The sequence below is a fragment of the Polyodon spathula genome, chromosome 6 (assembly GCF_017654505.1).
Source record: "Polyodon spathula isolate WHYD16114869_AA chromosome 6, ASM1765450v1, whole genome shotgun sequence".
Classification (NCBI taxonomy): domain Eukaryota; kingdom Metazoa; phylum Chordata; class Actinopteri; order Acipenseriformes; family Polyodontidae; genus Polyodon; species Polyodon spathula.
This window is the reverse complement of record NC_054539.1, coordinates 51547664-51573989: the sequence shown is the minus strand read 5'-3', so window position 1 is coordinate 51573989 and position 26326 is coordinate 51547664. Positions and strand designations below refer to the sequence as shown.

Below are 26326 nucleotides of genomic sequence, written 5' to 3'. Positions count from 1 at the left end.
ATAACATTAATTTAGATAACGCATTTTATATAACAAATAATTTTGTGAAAGTAATGAATGCTTGCCTGGTCTCAAGTCACACAGAATATTTGATTTGACCTGAGACAGGCAAACATCCATTACTTTCACAAAATAATAGTGATGAGCAACATAGTTAATTTCCGATTATTAAATTAAACGCAACTCATTGTATAATCTTATCCTGTCGATTGGAGGCGTTCTCTTTCGGAGGACAAACTGAAAGAGCTGGTATTCTTTTATTTCAATCTTAGAATTTAGAATGACTATGTTTAAAAAAAAAAAAAAAAAGTTATGCTAGTATTTTGATGTCCAGTAAGAGAGAAGAAACCAGTACACCTGCACAATACTTTTGTTACTTTGAACATATTTGTACAGTGCATCATTTTGCAAAATTTTGATTTTTTTTCTGTGCATAATTCCTTGTGGTGTAAGCGATTCAAAAGAGCTGAAGAGAATCTTTCAAGCAGTTGAGAGCAAGATAATGCATTGTCAGACTGTGTGTGCTTTTCTTCTTTATTTAAAAATGTTTTCTGTGAAGTGGTATTGTTTATACATTGGTTATGCTGCTTTAGTTGTGACTTCAATATAATGCCTATTGTATATTTTGTAGGTTTGAAAATGCTGTTGAAAACAATTAAAATATGTTTTATTATAGTACCTTTTTAGTATAATACATTTTTGTGACTTTCTGCCCCTAAGAATGATGTTATTAGAATAATCGATCATCGCAAATCTGAATTATTTTTAAATATTTAATTGATAAATGAATCGCTCATCACTAGCAAACTGCAATGACTGTGTCTGCCTTTCAGGTATGTGTTGATTCATTGCATCCCGAAACCAACGGCAGCAGAAGCAGAAGATCTTTTTCGATTATCACGCACATTGTTTTAATACTCTTATAAGTATGGCTTGAATTTTTCAGTGTTTATTTTCCTTTTAACGGTTTGCCTTTAAGTCTTAAGCCGCTACGTCCTAATTATGAGAACATTCTGTTAAATTAGCGAGAAAGAACAACACAACGTGAAACTAACACATTGAAAGCTACCTAGTTCCCAGGCAAGTGCAAGAACGAAATGCAAGTTAAAGTAGCATCTGGGGAAATTGATTAATGTCATTGCTTGCTCTTGTGTTCGAATAATGAAGAAGGTGAAACAGAATCAGCAAGTCAATCAGGACATCAAGGTAAAAAGAAGCGACTTTGTTTAGTAATCAGCAGTTTAATTAAGATATTGAATCGGCTCAAAACACGGCCATGTGACCAAAAACAAAAACCTAAAACTTCAAGCACTAGTTCTTTCTGTTTCAAAATGCTGTATCTGCGTGTTCCTAGAGCCAAATTTTCCAGCAGTTTTTCTGGCACTTACTGTCTTTACAAGTTTAACTTTAATTCTGTCATCTAGGGAGGACATTTTGTTTCTTCACGTTTTCTCTCTTCCTTTACAAGAGTGCGTGACTGTTGCTTTATTAATTACTTATAAAAGACCACTAATGGTTACCGTATTCCTTTGAACTTAGGATGTACCATTTAAAACCATATTTATCTTATACTAGCCCTGTGTAAGGGTGCTTAATACAGGTTTGAGTCCATTGCTGGGTAAGAGAATTGTGGTTGCTGGTCGTGTTAGACAGGTGAGTCGCTAAATACAGTTAAATAAAAGCACAATTATAATTGGGGGGGAATTTAAACTGGTCATTTAAACCAGGTGTTCGCTAAATAAAGGTGGTCGCATGAGCACGTTTGACTATATGGAAAACTACTAAGCGGTATGAAATTCAATGTGTTAACTTAACAGTATTCAGTATTTCATTCGACTATGACGTAAAATTAGTTCATTCTATTGGGTGCTGCAAAATGTTTGGCCACAGCTGTACACCCAATGCATCCATACACCACATCACAATCCATGCTGCACTGTTCTGTCTATATTAGAAATAACTGCATAAAATGGACAGAATCAGGACTACAGCATCTTGGGGAACATAAAAAGATGTTTGCAAAGATTAAACACAATTTTATTTTCAGACTAAACACAGAATATCATTCCATAGCATTCTCTTTTTAGCAAAAAAAATTAATAAAAAAAAAAAAAAAGAATATAGTGCTGTAGTCAAAAGCAATCTGTTCTGAGGGGATATGCATGTGAAGGTGCACACCATTAGTCCTTAGAGGGGATGGAGGCAAAAGCAAAAAAGTAAATGTGCCGTTAATTGGCACGTGAAGATGTAACTTCAGAACAAACACAGCAACATAGTCATTGTATTTCGCATCATAAAGATTTTATAAAAAATATTTTTCACCATCAAAGTACAAATACATTTGGCACCAGCAACACAATTACAGTATGCTGTCTTTAAGAAAGAATTTCACATAGTAAAGTTGAGGGTGCACTTGACAATGGAGTGTGCCGTGCTTGAAATGACACGAGAACAAACCCACACAGCTGAACATTTTGCTGACCGTGTAGGGTTTATAATAATAATAATAATAATAATAACAACAACCATGGAAACCTTTGACATTCTCAATCCAAACTACGGCTTACAGACCATGTAATAATACATTATTACAGGAGCAAACCCTACTGACGCATGCTGCAGCAAATCATTGTCAGTTTACTGTCAGAATAACCAGACTAAATGAATTTGCATGAAACCTGGCAGACTTCCAGCCTTGTACTTCAGTTATAGCAATGCTATCATACTAAGAGCTACTCCTAAATACGGCTGATGAGAGGGAGGGAGGGAGCGAGATGCATTACCATTACCATGATAGCCCTGTTTATATGCTAATGATAGCATATAAAAACGCATATGTTGTTCAGAATCTGTCCATTAACATTTAACATTTTTTAAATAATACTAGGCCTTTAGTTTCCTCCCCCTCCCCCCAAAGGCAACTGAAATATTAACCTTCGATGCCTGATAACTCTCCACCATTAAAATCCCACAACCAAATCCAATTAATGTCCTGTATTGAGTGGTAAATTTTGTTTTAAAAAATGAATCCACAGAGAATAATTTTCCCATGTGGAACTCTGGGGGGGGTGGTTAATTTAAAAGAAGAGAAAAAAAAGAATGCATTTACTTACGCTGGCCCCATTGTCCACTGTTAGGATTTAGGTAGTTCGGGTACAAGCCTTGTGGTTTTTCCAAACGGTTCAAAACTTTTCGAATGTTCATTACCTGTTGTAGCAATAGCAACAATACTTATTTAAATGAATACTTCGTCAAGGAAACGCAATCTAATCAAATTAAAAATGTGTAAAGTTAAAAGAACAAGGACTCTGTTCCAAACGAATGTTTTTTTATGGACTTTTGACCAAATCCTTTATTAACAAGTAATAACAAGTTACACATATATTTCTACTACAGTCATAAGTGTGTAAGAGCCAGCTCAGAATAGCTTTAGTGTAGTGCCTAAGTCATAATGTGCACTTAAACAAGTCACATTTTAAGATTTACAAAGCAATACTTATTAAAAGCCTGTACAAAGCAAAGTTAGAAGCATAGAAACAATCAACTCTATATTAAAAGACAACTCTTTGTCTTACAACCCTGTTAACTTGTAGGTGAAATAGCATTTGTGAGTCTGCTGAATGACTGCTGTGAATTTTAAATGTAAAATGCATCTTTGTTATAAAGTCCAAACCTCTATTTTGTATGTTTGGTTAAATGTATTGAGCAATGCTTTAAAACACCTTTTCAGTTTTATCCTTACCTTCTCAGCAAATACAGGTTTCCCAGAGAGTTCACTCAGATGCATGAATTCTAAATGGAGGGTTCCAAACTCAGCCAAGATGCTGCTACCCCCTGATGCCCAGGGCCAATTTCTGCCTATTCCACTGCAAAACAAGGAGAGCAGCAAAACATGAAATAAGAAGCATGTAACGCATCTAAACAGGGGTACATGTCTCTGTACAGCACAGTTATTGGACTAGTCTAAAGCAAGTTGGTCTAAACCCGACTCGTGGCTAGGTTTCAATACTGTTGCAGACATAATTCCTTCAGTTTTTGGAGGTCTGCATTTGTACTTTTCCAGCAACTCCAAAACCAAAAGGCTACATCTTCACTTTTTTATTTAAAACTCACTACTGGTACAGCTTAATATTTTGGTTCACTTGTACCAGGTAATGTCATGGTTAAAAATGTACCTAAATTTCTAGCGAGAGAAATTAATTTTGAAGAGACTGCCCCCTCCCTCTGAGACTCATCGGTTCCAGGCAAATCTCATTTATCTTCAAATTTAAAATCTCTTTGTGAGCAACGAGATTATATACTTTTTTTTCCCCCATTACCAACTGGGGGGGGGGGGCTGGGGGGCTTAGGTCGGCCAGGGTGTCCTTGGCTCACCGCGCACCAGTGACCCCTGTAGTCTGGCCAGGCGTCTGGGGGCTTGCCTGTAAGCTGCCCAGAGCTGCGTTGTCCTCCGACGCTGTAGCTCTGAGGTGGCTGCATGGTTGGCCTGCAGTGTGTAAAAGAAGCAGTCGGCTGAAGGCACACGGAGGACAGCAGGTGTTCATCCTCGCCCCTCCCGAGTCAGCACGGGGGTGATAGTGATGAGCTGAGCCCAAAAATAAAATTGGCTACTCCAAACTGGGGAGAAAATGATAAAAAAAAAACAACCGGCGACTAATATATTTAAAATAAATAAATTAAATAAAATCTCAAACCAAATATCTTGCAATATCCATGTTGTGCACATGTACAAAAGCAAATCAATTTTTTTTTTTTTTTTAAAACACCAAATCTATTTTAATTGATAAATGAAAACTGTTAGATCAGTACACTTAGTGAACTACCAGAATTTTCCAATCAAGTAGTAATTTGTGACTGTATCTAAGAAGTCATGGCTGTAGTTTAACAAATCACATGCTAGTGTTCTTTCAAGAACTTGTGCTAGTGATGGAAGTCGGCTGTGATCGGTTCGTTTTTTTTTTTTTTTTATCAACTCTTTCAGCTGTTAGACAACCATTCAGTTTTCTGCAAAAAACTAAAATCAAAGTTTAAAAACAAAAACAAATTCTTACTGCGATGAATAAGTTCAATACAGTGTTAGTGCGTTACTCATACCAATGCATTATTCAATTAGACACACTGTAGAAAGAACAATTCAAGAGACAAACATTTTTTTTTTTTTTTTTTTTTTTTTTAAAGGTATTTATAATTTCTTTCCCCCGTCATTGTTGCCTCTGTCAAATCACGTCCGAGTAGACCTGCAGTTTATAGATTTCAAAATTATAATTATCTAGTGAACATGTTGGCATCAAATTGACAGATGTGTGCAACATTTTAAAATAATCTCTGATGAGAACACACTTCTAATTTAAAATGTTACCTTGATTTATGTCAGCAAAGAAATTAAACTAGAACTCAGGCCCTCCAGCAGCTTCCAAAATAAACCACACACTTAAATTTAAATCAATATGTAGATACAATGTAATCAGATAATGAAACTAGTTTCAAAACACACAGAGTAAATAAAGCTACCTTGATCAAAAATAAACTAACCCGCTCACAGAAGCATCTAATTTAAAGCAGCTTCCAGATATTTGTCTGCAGCATCTCTTTTGCTTGTTTTGCAGCTTCACAATGGGTTGGGACCTCAACTAGTATTTAATTTGCTTTCCCTACTTTTGCATTTAGTTGTTTTAGTCAGTTTAACTTCATAATTTCATGTTTTACTCGGTCTACACTTAGCAATTTACCTGTCACGACAGATTAAAAAAAAAAAAAAAAAAATATTAAAAAACTTCCAGCATCTGCTTTTCACTTCTTAGGATACATTGTTTAACAGGTTTAGGTTATGGTTTGCAGGTTGGATGTTTGCGTGTGCCTGCTAGTACTACCACTAGCACCTTTAAATCAACAAACTTACAGAAACTTGGAAAGAAAACAGCCCTAGACATGTGAACACCCTGACTAAGTATGAAGCCACAATTATCCCTACTGAGGACCGTCAGGTAAGTCTTGTGATAACTTAATTTATGCCACCATATTAAAATCACTCACTCTCTCTGTTCTATGTGTTGATATAAATGGTAATGAGATAAACCCGAGGCAGTGGACGGCAACAGATTTAGCTTTTCATTATGAACCTGATGAGATCGTTATCATACATTTTGTGAAGCAGATAACATTTACTTATAAATGGAATAACTTTTTATTATTATAATGCATCATACATTGAGACAGAAAAAGGTCATTTGATATATTGCAGTATTTACAAGCAGTACGGATCTATATAAAATAACTACTGCTACGGAACAAAGACAAAAACAATTACAAAAACAAACAGACAAACAAAATAATCACTTATTTCGAGAAGCTGCTTTCCATTTTACTTAAGAGTACTTCAGCATTCAGAATGCAACCTCAAGGCAGAACATAACAGGTTATGTATTACATGTCATCCTAGAAAAGGATACCATCACTTAGAGTAAATTATTCCAAATTGTGTTCCCTTTCAAGTACGAAATGTAGCCATTACTGAATGGGTATTTACCTCCTAAAGACCTGAATCCTGAAAATTGTATACCAAAGCTGCTCACCGAGCCTATTACTCAAATTCTGTGCACTATAGCCTGTTGCTACCGCTACGGCCTAGTGCCCTGCTTGAAGCCTGTGGCTCGAGTTGCTCCTTTAACATAAGTTGGCTGACTTTGTGCTCTTCCCCCATCTGCATATCTCCGGCTGGAGCTTATTTTCTTCCTCGTTTTTGCTATGTATCACTATACTAGAAGTTTTATATTATTTTATAAATTGTTAAATTACTGATTTTTGTTGAAAAAGTATTTTATCAGTGTGCATTTCTGTTTTTTTTTTTTTTTTTTTTTTTTTTTTTTCCCCCCACAGATACTATATGAAGGCCTGTCTGCAATGTGGTGCTTAGCACACGTGTAGCAATGGGACCTGCTGGCAATAGATGCCTTGACACGCCAGTGGCCGAGGGAACTGTTATATGCCTTCCCACCGCTCGCAATGCTTCCGCTGTGTTTAGAGAAAATCAGGCAGGACCAGGCCAAGGTGCTCATAGTAGCCCCAGTGTGGTCCAGGAGACACTGGTTTTCAACCCTAATGCAGCTCCTAAGAGGACAGCTGTGGAGACTGCAGATGTGCCGTGACCTGCTCAGTCAGGCACCTGGGACTTTACGGCATCCCGACCCATCAAGCCTGCAGCTTTGGGTCTGATCCCTGAATGGCAGCATTTCAGCCATCTAACTCTGTCCAACCTGGTTACTGACACGCTACAAAATGCCAGAGCAGCATCAACGCATTCCCAGTATGGGTACTAGAAGGGGGGTATTTCAGACGTGGTGTCTGCCTCATGGATTCGACCCCACGACTGTAATACAGCCATTTCTGTAGGACCTATTTGATGAGGGGAAAGTCCCCTCCACAGTAAAGGTCTATCTGGCAGCTATTTCAGATTGCCATGTTAAGATTGACTTGGTCTCCCTAGGAGATCACTTCCTGGCAGGGCAATTTTTGAAATGGGCTTGGCAGCTTTGGCCGCCTATGAAGGACAATGTTCTGCACTGGAGGCTAAAAATGGTGCTTAATGCACTCATGAAGCTGCCATGTTAGATTGACTTGGTCTCCCTAGGAGATCATTTACTGGCAGGGCAATTTTTGAAATGGGCTTGGCAGCTTTGGCCGCCTATGAAGGACATTGTTCCACACTGGAGGCTAAAAGTGGTGCTTAATGCACTCATGAAGCCCCTGCATTCAGCTGAGGAGAAATGTTTATAATTTAAAAGCTTTCTTGCTTGCTGTCACCTGTGCAAAGCAGGTGAGTGAGATGGAGGCATTCTCAATAGCAAAAGCCTGCTTAATTTTTACAGCTCTATATGCTTTGGCCAGTTCGGGCCCTAGCATACTATGCTGACAGGACTAAAAGTTGGAGGCAGGCCAAACAATATCTTGTCTGCTATGGGGTGAAGTCCCATAGTCAAGTCCTGTCTAAGCAGCAGTTGTCCAAGTGGATAGCAGACACGATCAAGACTGAGGATTCCTATTGACTGGCAGATGAATATGTTACAAATGACCAGCCTCAACCCACCGATGCCTTAGGGTCCTATACTAATAACAGGTTTACATGCCTACTTTTTTCACATAGAGAAAAAAATCACATTTACTTGTGCAAATATGAGATGAAACACACTGAATTCACAATAAAACATTTTTTAACATTCACTACTGACAACAGTCCATTTGCTGATTCTATAATTGCTGATGCCTGATGTTCCTCATAGAAAAAAAAATGTAATCGTTTTCCAAAAGCTTCCTATTTGAAATAACACTACCAAATCAAGAAATGAAACAAATGACTACCTTGAAATATCTATCTATATATACACAGAGACATTAAATTTACAGTAGTGCCACAACGTATTAACCTGGAGAACCATATAATTCTCTCTTGTGTAATCTCTTTGGGTACAAAACCTTTGTACTACAATCTATGTATTTTCCAATATTAGCAGCATATTTTCTCCCTGCCTTTTACAGCTTCTGTTCCTTCAGTACTCCAAGATATACATCCACCATTCAGAATGTAATTAAAACCTTTAAATCAAGCCCACAGACACTACCCCAGGAGCAACATAATATATATAAAAGGCCTTGGCAATGAAAAATAATTCAGTACAAAGACAGGAAACTGTATTTCAACTTTGATGCATACAATTCTTCACGAGAACAATGTCACTTTCCAGGAAATGCCAGAAAAGGGGTGCATTATGATTACTTAAAAAAATTCTTAATGCAATTTACAAGCTAACCAAGTTACGCAAGTACTTAACTGATCAAATCTGCAAGAACACTATATATTTTAAGAAACGTTACTGTACGTTTAAAACACCGTGGCTCAAATTTGTCAAAACCGTTCTGTTTAATTATGCTCTTTATTAGCTATAAATTTGTTACACGATACTATACAAAACAGACGTGGTTCCCAAATTTCCATGCCGGATTTGTAAAATCACTTTATAATGCAATGCAGAAACACTGCATTATATCAGCACCGTTGATAGAGACACATATGCCTAAAATAAAGTTGCTTTGTGTATATCATAATTAACCAGTTAAGGTGTTCCAAATTGTGCTACTGCCAGGGAGAAACTGCACATTTTTCGGGAAGGATCCAGAAAACATGCCATTTGAGTTGCAAGGTCCCCTTAGTACAGTAACAACACATTGGCAGACACTTAAGAAAGTATTACTCCACATACACTCCAGTCCTGTAGATGGCAGGAACAAGACTGATATTTGGATTTGCCAGCAATATTAATGATATTTACTTTTAGGCCCTGTCCACACTACATAACCGATCGAGAACCGTACTGAAAAGCGTTTTAATTAATCCAGCTCAAACTTTAGTGTCTGCTCTGAAGTACCGTTTCAGGTTTAGTCAGGCGTAATGCGTACACACACTGCTATAGAATAGTTTGGTTACAGTTCCTAGCAGCGCAATGAACACTGGAAATGAATGCGACAGTATTCCACCATGCACTGTATTTTATTTTAAAATAATGTGTTATGCCCCATAATAACAGAGGTCCATATTGCTAAGAAATAAAACGAGTATTTTGGAAAAAGTACATGCGAACACACACACACACACACACACACACACACACAAGCAGGGCTTGAAGTTTTCAGATTTTATTTTTAATCAGGTGACAAATTTAGCTGATTCTGTTTCATAACTAAAAAAAAGCAAAACAATATTTTGTATTTCAAACAGAGCTGACAAATTACATGAATTGTTCATCCCCGATTCTACTTTTTAAAATTTTATTTAGTTGTCCTCAATCCTATTTTCAACTTGTTTATTTTATTTTTGCAGTCGCCTTAATTGAACGTTGAGCTTTTGTTATTTTCTGCGCTAGTTTAACAGGGATGCCCTTACATATTTTTAAGCATAAAAATGAATACCTACTGCAGAGTGTACACTGACAGAAAGTCAGTTGAAAGTTTTTTTGCTAACCAGTCAGGATCTTCAGGGGATTATCATGAGGACGATTGCTCATCTACACTCTACTTATGACTATGAGCACTACAGTGACCGAAACGGTAGCAAAAACACAAACAAAAAACACATTCTTATTATTTCAAATGGAGACGGCAAGATGTACTGTGTCTGAATGGGCGGGCAAGCACGCATGCAAGCACGCAGTACCAGCCAAAAGTTTGAGTACACTTGCTGGAAACTAGAAATGTTCAAGAAAATTGAAAATCGTCTCTAAATCTTGGATTCCTCAAAACAGCCACCCTTTGCCTTAATAACAGCCTCACAAACACGAGGCATTTGGTTAACAAGTTTCAGCAGGAAATCACCTGACATGTCTTCCCAGCTCTTCTGCAACAATTCCCAGAGATGCAGGTCACTTGTGGGTAGCTCTGCTTTGACTCTTCTGTCCAGTTCGTCCCATACAAGTTCTATGGGATTGAGGTCATGAGACTAGACAGGCCAGGTCATTAGATTGAGTGCCAGTTTCTTCAAATCGTTTGATGGTCTTGGCCACAGCAGTTACAGACACTTGCAAAGTTCTTGCAATTTGTCTTAAAGATTGGCCTTCATTTCTTAAAGTAATTACAGAATGTCTTTTTTCTTCGCTTAACTGAGCGTATTTTACCATTTTCTGCTCCCTTACATTCAGGAATGACAAACTTGTGTCTATGCTACCTATATTTATAGTAATCATGGACCCTCACCTCAACAATAATTGGTGACAAAAGTTTAATTAGGTAACATGCTAGTTAACTCAGAGAACATCTAACAAAGACACTTTTTTACTTAGGCCAGTGTTCTAACACCATGTTATACACATTTCAGACTTTTAACTGACTTGGGCTTCAGACTGAATCCCCTTGCTTTGGGTAACCATTTCATTGAAATTGACAAGATTTACATTTTCATTAAAAAATATTTTTGAATGCAATTCACTTATGATTATCAGCTTATATAAGTACACGTATCATATAATGAAATAGTAAGTGTTTATAGACAAGTTTATACAGTTAAAAGCATAGATAATCATGAAAAACCTGGTTTACAAGCAGGTGTACTCAAACTTTTGACTGGTACTGTATGTGTGTGTGTGTGTGTGTGTGTGTGTGTGTGTGTGTGTGTGTGTGTGTATATATATATATATATATATATATATATATATATATATATATATATATAATGCATGGATGTACTGTTTATCAAGAATCTTTGCTTAAGACACGGCGATGCTGTTGCTGTTACTGGAATGCAGATAAATATTAAAACACACGTAGCTGAAGGCAACAAACAGTGCTTAGAGTACCGTTTCGTCAAGCAAACAATCCACTGTTAGTATACATAACAAAGAAACAAGTGTGTGCGTTTATATGTATATCTATACAGACAGATTTTTAAACTACTACATTTCATAGAGTTTAAATGGTCATAAAAATGTACAAAAATGCACATCCCTGGAGTTTCTTAGCCTTTGTGCCAAAATTTATATTTGATGGATGGGATGCAAAATTTTGGGCATGTGCACTTCAGGAACAAGTGAACAGAAAAACTAGCGCGACCTCTGAAAAGGACCCTGCTATCCATGTTGCAATCAAACAAAAGTGCACACACTGCTGTATTAATGGCAGGTTTCACAGATCCGGATGACCGCTAATCCTGGACTACCTAATGTTTCCTTAGGTAAGGTACCTTGGTGTTAAGCAAGGTGTGTGAAACCAGATGACTGTTTGAAACTACAAAAAGTACGAATAACAAAGCAAGTCATATGTTGCTCCGCTCTGCAACAAAAACAATGAAGTACTCCCTCTTGTGGCTGAGCAAGTTTATGACCAAGTAAAGTACCTGGTCAACAACCATGGGACATTATGCAATTAACTCCTATTTGCAACTGCTAAGGACAGGTATAGCGATCACCAAATCTAATTTCACACAGCAGTGGAATATTTAAACTGTGTAGAGTATAAAACCTACAGTTAATTATAAAACAGATAGACAGACAGGCACCTATGCAAAATAAGATTCTTGCCAGATATTCATTTTAAAAAGGTTAAATGTATTGTTCTGAATGGGCGCAAAGAGAAGGGTCATGGGGGCACATTTACTCTGAATTGCCTGACATCTCTCTCAGGCATCGCTTCTGTACAAGTCAACAGGGGCTGCTCAATAGTGGTAACCTAGCATGCATATGAAATATGTCATTTTGGCAACTCAGGGAATAAAATCTATTTTTGATAATGTACTTTAAGGAGGTACATAATATGCAAGGTACTGTAACAATTAAATACAATGCTGGAAATGTGTATTATACACACACACGAGCATGGTTTCATAATAATAACTACTGGCTACAAAAATATGTAATAAATAAATAAACAAATCATTCATTAAATCTGAGAAGCGATACACTGTTACTACATCACCCTCAGCTCTCAACACTCTGTTCTGCCAACAAGCAGGAACTGTGATTCTAGTATGTGAAAAGTGTATTTTTTTTTTTTAAATCCTTGGAAGGATTTAATCAATGCTTTTAAACAAACTATGACAGCACTGTAACTGCATGTAGTGTCTGTCCTTGTAACAAAGCCTTACAGAGGACCATTCTCAGCCTTTCATTATGACTGTCCCAATTTTTGGTATACCCTTTATTACCTCACAAATATTCACTGTTGGCTAGTCTGTACAAAATGTAGTCTTATTTGATATAAATAAATGCTATATCTTTTTGTTCAAGTTGGACTTCTAGAAAAAAAAAAAAAAAACATTGACTAAATTAATTATTAACATTAAAAAAACACTGACACACTAGGCAAGGTTAAGCATTTGCAATATTAATTAACACACAACTTCAAGATTATATATGTTCACATTTACCAAAAAAGACTGGTAGTAATTAGTTATTGATTGATGTAATTCTGCATTACCAGTACTCTGTTTTAATTTTATTTCAGGCTTGCATTTGTCTTTAACTGCTGGAGTAAACAGTTGATTCATTTTTACAGAAGAGAAACGATCAACAGAAACAAAATGTATGGTTAAAAAAACACCATTTATATTTTGCTATTTCACATACTGAACAAAATTGTTTATTGACTGTTCTAGGTGACATCAGTATTACTAGAAATATTTTTTTTCTGTAAACAAAGCATGTTTACATTACCCTTGCAACTACTGTGTCACTACCACAAGATATTTAATTTGTATTGTATGGTACATAATCAAAACTGATGTAGCTTTTGAGTGGGTCATAATATCATGTTGTTTATGAAATTAACTGAATTGTAATATACAGAGGGGGGTCCTAAGCCATTCTCTGTGTCTACTTGGTTTCTTGTCACAAACTCCCCCACTGACAAAGAATGCTTTTAAAGAGTCATAAACTAAATACTGGATAGGGGTCTATCTTCACCAGCGCTGAATTAATCCAGTGGCACCGGTGGTGTCTTTCAAAAGGTAAAACCAGACTGTTTAGAAAGCCTTGACACTACTGAGAGAAAAGGACACCTCATAAATACAGTCGACAGGGAAGAAAAAGCAGACCAATTGAGAACACGGAGACTTGGGCACAGCCCAAAATAAATAAACTACCCAAATCACCGGGGTGAAGACAGAATTACAAGAACACAAGTGCAACTTTCAAACAGCGCTCCTGACATGAAACCCCAGGCTCTTGACACCTAAACAAGTCTCTGAACTTTGACAATCTGAAGACCCAGCCTACAACTGGCTTGACGTTTTCGGAAAATCTGATATGAGATAACTATTCTAGCCTTGGTGTGGGAGTCCGCAGCGTAAGATGTCTAAAATCCTAAAAGAACTTGTAAACAAATCTGTAATTTATTCCCAATTGATCACCAGAGAAAGAGTTGAACGAACATTTGAAGTCAACAGAGATTGAAACATAATCTTGCATTAGCTAGCAGTGCTGGAGTTTGCAGTGGAACATCCCAGACAAAGAGTGCACATATCATTAATAATAATAATAATAATAATAATAATAATTTATTTTTATATAGGGCCTTTCATAGTGTACCATCACCACAAAGCGCTTTACAAGATACGAGATCAGGGTGCGTGAACTATGCATCAGCTGTAGTGTCACTTACAAGAACTTCTTACCCGAAAGACAGTGCACAAGGAGGTTAAGTGACTTTTTCGGGATATTGGAGGATGTAATTGCCGTCTCAGTGGAATACCTAAATAGTTAATGACTCTTGTTTTTGCAAACACATTTCTTTCATACCCTCAAGTGGACATGAAACGCAAACCACAAACCAGAATCAGAACTTTCCCTTCGCCTACAGGAGTGCCGTTGAATGCATGTTATGTTGAAGACATGGATCAGCTGAAGGAGAAGCGAAAATCCGCCAAGTATCCAACATGTACAGTGGCTTGCGAAAGTATTGACCCCCCTTGGCATTTTTCCTATTTTGTTGCCTTACAACCTGGAATTAAAATGGATTTTTTGGGGGTTTGTATCATTTGATTTACACAACATGCCTACCACTTTGAAGATGCAAAATATTTTTTATTGTGAAACAAACAAGAAATAAGACAAAAAAACAGAAAACTTGAACGTGCATAACTATTCACCCCCGCAAAGTCAATACTTTGTAGAGCCACCTTTTGCAGCAATTACAGCTGCAAGTCTCTTGGGGTATGTATCTATAAGCTTGACACATCTAGCCACTGGGATTTTTGCCCATTCTTCAAGGCAAAACTGCTCCAGCTCCTTCAAGTTGGATGGGTTCCGCTGGTGTACAGCAATCTAAGTCATACCACAGATTCTCAATTGGACTGAGGTCTGGGCTTTGACTAGGCCATTCCAAGACATTTAAATGTTTCCCCTTAAACCACTTGAGTGTTGCTTTAGCAGTATGCTTAGGGTCATTGTCCTGCTGGAAGGTGAACCTCCGTCCCAGTCTCAAATCTCTGGAAGACTGAAACAAGAATTTCCCTGTATTTAGTGCCATCCATCATTCCTTCAATTCTGACCAGTTTCCCAGTCCCTGCCGATGAAAAACATCCCCACAGCATGATGCTGCCACCACCATGCTTCACTGTGGGGATGGTGTTCTCGGGGTGATGAGAGGTGTTGGGTTTGCGCCAGACATAGCGTTTTCCTTGATGGCCAGAAAGCTCAATTTTAGTCTCATCTGACCAGAGTACCTTCTTCCATATGTTTGGGGAGTCTCCCACATGCCTTTTGGCGAACACCAAATGTGTTTGCTTATTTTTTTCTTTAAGCAATGGCTTTTTTCTGGCCACTCTTCCGTAAAGCCCAGCTCTGTGGAGTGTACGGCTTAAAGTGGTCCTACGGACAGATACTCCAATCTCCGCTGTGGAGCTTTGCAGCTCCTTCAGGGTTATCTTTGGTCTCTTTGTTGCCTCTCTGATTAATGCCCTCCTTGCCTGGTCAATGAGTTTTGGTGGGCGGCCCTCTCTTGCCAGGTTTGTTGTGGTGCCATATTCTTTCCATTTTTTAATAATGGCTTTAATGGTGCTCCGTGGGATGTTCAAAGTTTCGGATATCTTTTTATAACCCAACCCTCATCTGTACTTCTCCACAACTTTGTCCCTGACCTGTTTGGCGAGCTCCTTGGTCTTCATGGTGCTGCTTGCTTGGTGGTGCCCCTTGCTTAGTGGTGTTGCAGACTGGGGCCTTTCAGAACAGGTGTATATATACTGAGATCATGTGACAGATCCTGTGACACTTAGATTGCACACAGGTGGACTTTATTTAACTAATTATGTGACTTCTGAAGGTAACTGGTTGCACCAGATCTTATTTAGAAGCTTAATAGCAAAGGGGGTGAATACATATGCATGCACCACTTTTCCGTTATTTATTTTTTAGAATTTTTTCAAACAAGTTATTTTTTTCAAAAATGCCAAGGGGGGGGTGAATACTTTCGCAAGCCACTATAGTGTTTTATCCTCCTATGAACTCGAGAATAAGCCAAACGAAGTAGAAGTAACGTTTTGTTTGAGGATGAATGTAAGAAAAGTATTATTGCTTTCAATTCATGCTTGAGTTTATAAACACTACAGTAATTGTTTGTTGTATGTGATTTGTACAAATTGATGTGGGTTTTACAAGGCAATTACCATTCTGCGTGTAAAGCTGGAATCCAAATTTAGCCGTCTTGATTATAGATAATTCTCGATATGTTGTCTGGACGCAAAGAGCGTCTTTATCTCACAAGAGTGAGAATTGCCTTCTAAACCAAAACATATATGAGACTGATTTAACGATGCTTTGATTACCAAATATTAACAAAAGTAAATATTTGTGTTACTAACAATACCCCTGTTAAGACTAACCTTTGTCTTAAATAACTGTTAGGAATGCTAATCAACTATTGGGAGTGGGGTGTCGTTTAAACATTATTTTCTGTACTATTCAGTTTACTTCATTCTTAATTAGTGAAAAACAAGGGTTAGCCGAAATTGAGTTTCCTGTTTGGGAAACCCCTGCCTGCGCTATTCACTGAAAACTCAAAAAATGCAACAATACAATAAAATATAAAATGTCCCAACAATGGTCAAAATATATACTGTAGATAATCAGCACTGTTCCGAGGCAGAGAGCTGGTTTAAAAAAGTCACTGATCGAGTCTTTAAATTGTCAGAACTACTCTTCACATTCAGAGTGCCAGGATAAAAGAGTCTTAAATCTGCTTTCTGAATGCTTGTCACTTGTTTCAGTAACTACAATACAGTACTGTCCGTTGGCTTGCACTAAACTGTACCCAATTGAATTTAATTAAATGATGTCCGCTCCTGTACAGATAAGCTGATTTCCACGCTAATAAAGCATAGATCAGATGATTTCTGCACTAATACATTTTTATTATGTACTGTATTAAACTGCACAGAATTATCGAAACATAAATTACTGAAACACGGATTAACGGGGTCTACTGTACAAGATCTGCCGATTGGCATCAATTTTTTGTTCAAGTGATTCCCTGAAAAGGTAAACGTGACAGGACAGGGCAGGTAGAATCAGAGGCCTTGGTAAGACTAAAGGATAAACTGAGGTACTGTAGACCTTGACAATGATATTGCAGTGCAGAATACTGCCAGTAGGGGAAAAAAATCCAAATTACAGATGTTGGCAAAATGATTAAGTATGACCCCTGTGGGTATCCACACATTTCAACCCTGTGACGGTCGTTTACCATAAATCAAGTGCAATAAAAAAAGGTCTCCACTGAAATGAATCTTCAACATTTCTGGGTGGGCAACAGGCCCCCTTATAAACACACATCTTTTATATTAAAATGGAATCCTCAGTTATAATACGCACCGACACAAGATAGACAGTCAGAGCACCCCTGCTCTTTTCAGGCTTGTGGCACAAATAAAAAATTGGATTTTCAGCAAGTAATATTCTTGTTCCTTTTATAGGACATCCATCTTGTGACTCCAATCGCATCACACATTTTTCAATTCCTCACTGTAAATTAAGTTGCTTATTATCTGATACCCTTAAAGTGGCATGACTTATTTATTTACTGACTTTTTATTAAAAAAAAAAAAAAAAAAAAAAAAAAGATTAAACCTGGAAAAACTTTACAGATGGTTTCCAGGATATGCATGATATTCACCAGGCTATTAATGATATTCACAAAGGTAACAGAAGATAAAACATTAAGAACAATTACTTATACTGGGAAAGCAGGTTGTTTGCAAAGACAGCTGTGTTTCAATGTATTCACTGGGCAATGTTTTCAATAATACCACAAAGAGCAAGCTGACCTGCAAAGTGAGGGTTCTGTGTTTCTGTCAATGTACAAAATGGGTTACAGTAAAGCTATGAAATTCAATTTCAAAGAGATGTCTCATTAAGATCTGGAAAAGTATGTGTAAGTGCGGTCAAGAATTCACTTTAGTTCACCCAATAAGCACAATCCATGCAGTACCCTAAACCGGGACCGACCGCCAACTGAATTACAGAGATAAAACAAGACTGTCTGAACCCTCTTGCAGCGCCCCTGCATCTGCATGATGTGAAAAAAGCTGCACTCCACAGGGTGTAATACAGCAAGTATCCCCATAGCCAAAGAGAAAACATTTACAAAATCCAATTCGGGGCTTCACACCAGCCAAATTCATGAGAAGTGAACTAAATTAGATGAAACAGGTTAGTTTGGTAAAAAAAAAAAAAAAAAAAAAAAGGTCAAAAATCCACAGAAGTTTTCTGAACAAAAGAATGACCTCTGCGTTGGTTTTCCTCTGTATTGTTTGTGATTTCTCTCACATTGCAGCATCATTTTGCATGTCGGATGTCTGCAGTGCAGCAGTGAGAATGTGCAGTTAACCATCAGCAAACCCAGATCTCACAAAGTACATCTGCAAATGCAACCTGATATACTGCGCACTTAAAATGCACCTTAAAAAGCACAAATATGACTTCCCCCTTTAATAGGTGAAACATTTAAATTGGGTGATGTTACTATGAAATGTACAGTAACAATGTAGAGGGAATTAATTCAATACAATCTCTTGACAATACAAACTGTTGGACTAATATACAGACTAACAAAAGAACTGCAATTCCAGGTGAAGGCTAATCCTTCACGGAAATGCAAACGGCCAGTGGTCCACATAATACGGCCAGCAAGGCAACATGCAGCCCCTGGGGACCCAAGGTGCAGCTCCTGGCCATTTGTGACTCGCAGTCCAAGACTGATGAAGGAGTTGACAGAGGCAAGATTCAGTACTTTTTTCAAAATGGGAAACTGGGAAAACGATGTCATTCTAAATGGTGGTGTACATTAGTGATAGTAGTTTCCACACTTTTTTTTTTTTCCCATGTTATGGTGCTGTTTCTCATACCCACAAAATTGTACCAGAGCTACTGAACAGATAATGCATTTGCAGTAATGAAATGACAGTCATAAATGACTAAAACACACATACATCTTTACCTAATAACTTGGATCAAACTGGGTTGTAAACATGACAGTGTGCGATATATTAGGAAAGAAGTCATACTTTCTAGCCCCTTGACTGCCAGCCAACTGCATTAAAATCACCCAGGCTTACTTGGGCTTACTTGAGTCCAAGGACAGATTTGCCACAATTCATCTCAAATGGAGACACAAAGGGTTTACTGCCTTTCTGAAGAATTAGAATTGACTGGTTTTGTGTTTTTGAAATTAAATGCATCCAGTGATAAAATCCTACCTATCACAGGTAACAGGACACAGTTTAAACACCAAAAACTAGTACATTTAAAAAGTTAATATGATCTACACACATGCATACATACATACAATTGCAGGGGCTTCAGGCACAATGTAGGTCTTGCAGTTTATTAGGAAACAGCGATACACTATTGTTAATAGGACCGAGACAAAAAAAAAAATATGATTTAGATCTTTTAATTTAACATCATGTAATCAAAGACACTACAAACTATCGCAAAAGTGTACCGGAAGCCTTAATAGCAGTACAGTATTTCATGTTAGATTTCAAAATGTCACATTTTTCAATTAGCAGCTTTTTGTTAAGTATATGGAAAACTACAAAGCGGTATGTAATTCAACATGTTAACATAACATTATTCAGCATGCATTCATTCGACTTTATGAAGCAAAATTAGTTAATTCTATAGGGTGACACAAAACTTTTGGCCAGAGCTGTACATCTGGTAGAGTCATGTGGGATGTTAATCCAACATGCCCACTATAGAGCTTTAATGGCAGCATATCTCTTCACACAGGCTGTTAAGACCGGTCTGTACCGTAAAATATATATGCTCTGTGCCAGTATAGTCAATTCACACAAGCCATCATGCTGCTTCAATGATGGCTTTAGGCGTGATAACTTGTCTGTGTGAAAAAGGCTATGGAGATAATTGTAGAGGGAGTTGGGTGAACCGTTTTGCTCTCCTAATTAAAAAACAAATGAGATACGTACCTAATTTTTGGCTAATTTGAATATGTACGGCACTCGTTTCAAACAAATCTAATTCTTTTTTTACAGTATTATGACCTGCTGCAGTCTGTTTCCAGCCATCTTCCGATACAACAGAATTCTTTATGTTCTTACTATTTATTCAATCTGAAATTAAACACTGTTTACAGTGCCTCAGGGTTGTATTGCCATTTCCTTATCTATTACGCTGCAAACTTAACTGGAACTAGAACAGCATTTCTAGAAAAGCACAGAAATTATAGAACACGAGTGTTGTAGACATTGGAGGGGCAAAACAAAAATCAGATAAAACTATATTTATAATTTGCTATATTAAAGTCAATATGGGGTTTTGGAGATACCTTTATTTCAAGTGATTACCTAAAGGACTTCATTTAATTTGAAGCCTCTCAAATAACAAGCTACAGAGCTGAGTTGAGTCCTTTAGATTTTCTCGTGTCTGCTGGTCAATTACCAGTAATCGTTTTTTCAAACAAGTGTTTCCTGTCAAGTGCAGTACAAGCAGCCTCCCGTTCTACACACTGTGGATTTTAATTAATGTGTGTGCTGATTGATGTGGCTGGAAAAAGGCTTTAGTACAGTACATGAAAGCATTATGAGCTGCTCTCTGGTTCGGAAAAAAGATTGCATGGGTCAAGGTTATTTTGCAGTGATTGCACAATCAATTTTTTTCAAGGAATATGAGTATACCGTCTATATTAACTGTAACACAGGACTTAACTGTATTAAAACAAAATAAAAAATTACAGAATACAATTCTAAAGGGTTGCACGTCCTCCTATAGCACAGAACTAATTGCATGCTGCAGGCCCAAATTTGTGAAAAGGCCTTTATCGTGAGATGTCCTATTCTTGAGCTACATGACTTACTTTATAAATAGCTTTGGTCCCTCTGCAACCTTTCTTCATTTTACAGTATGAAATTACCAAGTTACTTTGCTGCTTAAAACAAACAAAGTGAAACACAGTTCACACACTTTATTGACAATTGAAATCAAGGCAAGTACTTTCCATGATTTCAAGAAGAAAGCTAGTTGATAGTTATTTGTCTTACACTTGTTTTGTTTAAATCAGCCATTATGAATAGATAATTAATGATTCATCCGGCAACTGGCCAAATAGTAGCTGCCAATAGTGGCTCATTTTTAGGCTAAACATTTGTCACCCTGTTTTGAAATACATAAATTGGCCTACATAATACTATTAAAAAACGACAGAGCTAAAAATCCATGACTAAACTTACATTAAATGAATCTGCACTGCTCAAAATACGACACAATTTATTGTATTCTTTGCATGTTTTTTGTTGTATGCTTACTATTCAATAACCTCTAGATTTACAGTTAAATATGAGACCAATATGTGTGCATTCAGGTAAAAGCATGGCAACCTATTGTGATGGTCTCATATTCACACCTACTATTGTTTTTACACAATAAACAACGTTTTTGGGGTTTTTTTGCCATGTTTTTCAGGGGGATTGTTCCATTTTTGAGCATTCCTGGAAACAAACCACCCACAGGGGTAACAATTAACATTTGGTGTGTGTCCAGGGCTAAATAAATGACTTCCTTAGAGGCTTACAGTAAAACAAATGTGTTTATTCTGCAGCCCATAAAATTGCTGTGGGTAAAAAACTACTGCTGCAAGAAAAATAAATCTCTACAGATGAAATGTTTCTGCACGCTCGTACTTCATTAGTAATCCTAGTTCCAAAAGAAACTCTATAGTATAGTATTCTGCAAGTATCCCCAGTGCAGTACACACAGTTTCCCCAAAATACTGCCTGTACAACTACTGTCAGTAGACTGCTAATTAACGTTAATGGATTATATGAGGTAGGTGGTATAAACTAAACTACACTGGTTTCAATAAACTACATCGTATATTGTTTGCAGATCTACCAAACTGTATTTAGAAAACAAATTTAAATTAAACCACAATTAACAAATTATATATGACACAGTAGTTTGTTAAAGATGGGGATAATTTGGAAGTATTATTACTGAATTGCAGGTTAACTCCAATTATGTTTAAACTTTGCTTACAGCAACGCTGCTGGGGAAGTGGGTATACAGTTACATAATGTTTCAAACACGATATGAGCACAGTAATTGTAGGGCAATTGGACTAAACTTCCAGGCATTACTTCACTTAATAGAAACATAACTGCTCAGAAAATGTACACGTGCTACCCTCTGAATGTACCATCAGTTCAACCAGCTGTTGCAATCCAACTGCGGCATTTTTACTGAAATTATTGCATTTTTATTGTTTGAAAAACCACACCCAAGCCCATAACTTTAGATTTAATAACTCAACCTTCTGCTCTGGGGATAATATTAGGCTATTTAGTTAAATTAGCTTTTTGTACCATCTGTATAATGTTGTGAGTAAGATTTTCCTATCTGAAAATAATGAAATATCTGCTGTCCTCCAAGGCTGCAGAACAGTTGCGCACACTTGCATGATGTACTCAAAAGATTTAGTCAGGACCCAAAGATTTTCTTCTAGCAACAGCATCAGCTGCTCCTGCTGTCTTCAAAAATTAACATGCCTTATGCAAAAATGTACAGCTTTCCTTAACAAAATAGTTTACTGTTTACCATGCCATGCTTTGTATTTAATTGAAGGACACTAGGTGATATTAGTTGTTTATTAGAAGTCAGGGAGTTGATTTCTGAGTGCACACCACACTTAAAACTGTTCCTATACTCCGCTGCTCTAGAAAAACAAGAACATTCTTAGCTTTACGTTGCTCTATTGTGCCACAGAGATGTAAGATTTGTATCGCTTGCCGTATACTTACAAACACTGTGTGAACTTAATTGGAAGACACAGTATCAGAAGTAAACTTTTTTTGTTTTAACTGTTTATTTCTGATAATGTAATATGTACAATTAAAATGCCACCTCTAAGTTATGAGAGGGTAAAGTGTGATTACTGCAAAACATAAATGAGACTGCCATACCCCTAAATGAGTGCCCTCCTTATTGGGTGTAAACAATTATTACATTCTGCACTAAATTCTGGCATATTCAGTAGTTATACTCAAGTTACAACGTAATTGTAAAAAGAAAGTAGAACTCAAACTTATTGAATAAGAGTAAGATATGTTCAGTGCAGGGGTTGGCACCATGTCGAGTGGTAAAGGACAAGAAAGGCCACGAACAAACAAAACGGTAAAAGTCCTATACAATTATGTGCGTGTGTGTGTCAGACGCACGTACCCTGATAACTCTTGCTACGGACATGTGTGTCTGTGTATGGACAAGTTGCCAACACACAGTTCAGTGCCTTACAACCGTAACAAAAGGAGAGTCCAAGATGCATCTAATTCCAAAGTCCACATTCCGAGATGTGAATGAACAGGTCGTGAACAGAGCCCACTAACTGACAACAGGCAGCCCCAAAAACAAGGTTCTTGTATCTAATAAAGTGGTTACACACACCACATGTCTTAGAAAATGCAGCAAATTTAAATTGGTTCATCTGTTCTACCTGATTGCTCAACACAGATTCAGAGAGACGGGAACAGGTTTACGGATATACAAGCCCTGTATAATGGCAATAAAGATACATTATTTTGGTGGAATAAGTAATAACAATCTTAAGCGAGAACTCTGAATGCCAAGCTACACAACAGTGTTTAGACAGACAGAAGATTTCACTGAGTAGGTTATAAAGTGCTTTGTGTGACAATGACTTATGCACATTTTGGAGTACAAATATAAATATGAACATGCTTGGTGGTTCAACCCCTGGTCTTCGCTCTAACAGTGCGCAGGTGTGCAAAGCAGGATTTTGTGATTATACCGGGCTTACAACCAAATTGGAAATGCGTAGAAAATATGAGAAGGGTTGGTAGAAAGTATCTAGGCAATTTACATAAAACAGCCACAGTTGAAACACCTTTCCCGTTTTTTCTTCGCCTCTCTTCTTGCCTTTCCATTGGGTTTCTATCTCTGTTCTCTCAGCATTTACTGTCCTCCTCTTATTTTCCTCAAATAACTTTCTTTTTTTTTTCTTTCTATACTCCTGTCTGACTTCTCGCAGCTACCTGTCACTGCCTCAATGCCAGCTGCCACAAAGTTTTTTCATACCTACCAACACAAAAAAAAAAAACCTGTCATTTCTCTTGCATTAAATAATAACATTAATAACACAATACAGTACATTATTTCCTTTTGCCAACCGATTCCAAAATGTTATTTTATAACTTTAGTAACTTGCTGATGCATACTGTGCACATAAATTAAAATGTAATTATTTTATTCAGGCATGTGAGCCTAATGGTGTGCAAGCGTAATCTCATTCCATTACTGCTGTAAGATTATGAACATTACATAAACTAATTTCCAAGGGCTCCTAAGGAAGATTTTGTTTTGTTTTTCAAGGAAGGAAAACTAAAGTCCACAATTATATTAAAACGCTCAACCTACTAAACGTCTATTCATAAATGTCCTGTTAGTTTAAAACAAAGCCCTAGAAGTAATTCAATATTTTAGAATCTGTAGTTTCTTTTTTTTGTTGTTTTACTTCATATAAATTAACTGCCATATTAGGTCATATTACAGCAGTTTATTTCTATTTCACAACCAAAATGTACTTTAAAAAACACTCATTTTACTGTTGACCTATCAATGACATTGACATCCAGCAAAGTACTAGAGTTTGAGTGAATGGTAAACGCTGCAAACAGTGGCTTGGTTAAATGGCATTTAGAACAGTGCTAAATGTTCTTACCTCTTCATGTTAAGCAGGGCCCAGGGGATTCCAGTGGGGGTGTTGAAGGCTGGCAGCAGCTTCTCTCCTAGTTCGACTGCTTTCTTCCTGAATACCTATTAAAATTCAATAAAAAAAGGGATAAACCATTCATTTTTTTTTTTTTTGTACAAAGTTCCTTTCAGAGACACATCAGGAGCACTTAAGACATGGTAATTTCTGTGTATTGTCTGACTGCAAAAAAAATATATATATATATATCTACAGGAGGAAAAATATCAGACTCCTTGTCTTCTGAAATTTCAACTGCTGTTAATCTCCACAGGCCTGTTTGTGTTAGAGGTATTGGGTTCATTCAATTGATCCAAACAGTTACTTAATCCCACCACCATTCAAATCAATAAAAAAAAGTATATATACTAAAATGGGGTGCTTATATTAACATCCAAAACTTTTTTATATTCTTCTTGTGGTGTTATTCTGAAGTTCAGCATTTTTTGTTGTAGATGTGGTCATAATGTCGCTGTAATTTCTCATTTGGCAATCCCATGTAATCCTTCAAGAACACCCACAACAATCCAGGAATATTTGAAATACAATGGGGTAATTTAAAGAAGCTAGAATAAAACAATGAGATATTATAACATAATTCACCCTTTAAAGTTTTATCTTAAGTGTGCCAGAATCCGTTGTTGATGAAAAATGATAAATAAAAGATAAAACTAGGGGGGGTGTGTGTGTGTCATATTTATTTTATAATATATATATATATATATATATATATATATAGATATATATATATATATATATATATATATTATATAATATATACTACAAGCTGATGCAAGCTGGGTCCTGCAGTTTGAAGCTGATGCCCTAGGCTTTTGTGGCAGATGCAAGTATTAATGAATGTTCAATTTAACGGTATATTGTTTTTGTATAAGACTTTCAGAGTTATGTGAAAATAATGCTGTTTTTTCTTATACCTTCTTGCTGGCTCAGGGATAGAACATCATAACTAACATTTGTGGTATATATGCATTTTAGTTTTCATTGTCAAACCATGAAATGAGCCATCACATGGTTCTTCATTTTGTGGAATATTCTAGCTCTCTGCTAGCAATCTTAAAGTGTAAGTAGCACTGTAAAATACAAAGCAAGTATCATTAAAGCGCCAAAAACACACAATGCAACTTCGAGAGCTGTTCTAATGAACTGTTTTGAATCTGAAATATGCATACCTGGCAATCAATCAATCTTTCTGTACAGATGCGTTTCAGCTCCAAATTCAGCATCTACGGTTTACACAAGGACTTTTTTTTTTTTTTTTTTTTTTTTTTTAAACAAATAAACAATTAAACCTTAAACCTGGGAATGTTTCTGCAGCTGTCAAAATAAAACGAGTTAACAAACCCTTTTTGCATTACACTTACAGATAGGACTAGACATGACACTAAACAAGATGTATTGCTTTATTTGCAGCACACTACTGGAGCTCCCAGTAGACATGACAGGAATATTTCACCCAGACTGAGGATGAGATTGAATTTTGAGATGAGATTGAGATTTTAGGCACAAATTGCAAACACTGCAAGATGTGTTGATGATGTGAGGGAAGTAACAA

The 26326-nt window shown here is 36.8% G+C and overlaps 1 protein-coding gene across 2 annotated transcripts in view; it reads right to left on the bottom strand.

Moving 5' to 3' along the window:
• The window catches only part of man1a1 (mannosidase, alpha, class 1A, member 1), a 154200-nt gene that overhangs the window by 35721 nt on the left and 92153 nt on the right, over nt 1–26326 (bottom strand). For both annotated transcript variants that reach the window (XM_041253100.1, XM_041253099.1), the window contains exons 5-7: nt 24724–24818; nt 3743–3866; nt 3114–3207 (exon numbers count right to left, since the gene is read on the bottom strand). In XM_041253100.1, the coding sequence (XP_041109034.1) occupies nt 3114–3207; nt 3743–3866; nt 24724–24818 (313 nt within the window). The remainder of the gene's footprint in view (nt 1–3113; nt 3208–3742; nt 3867–24723; nt 24819–26326) is intronic.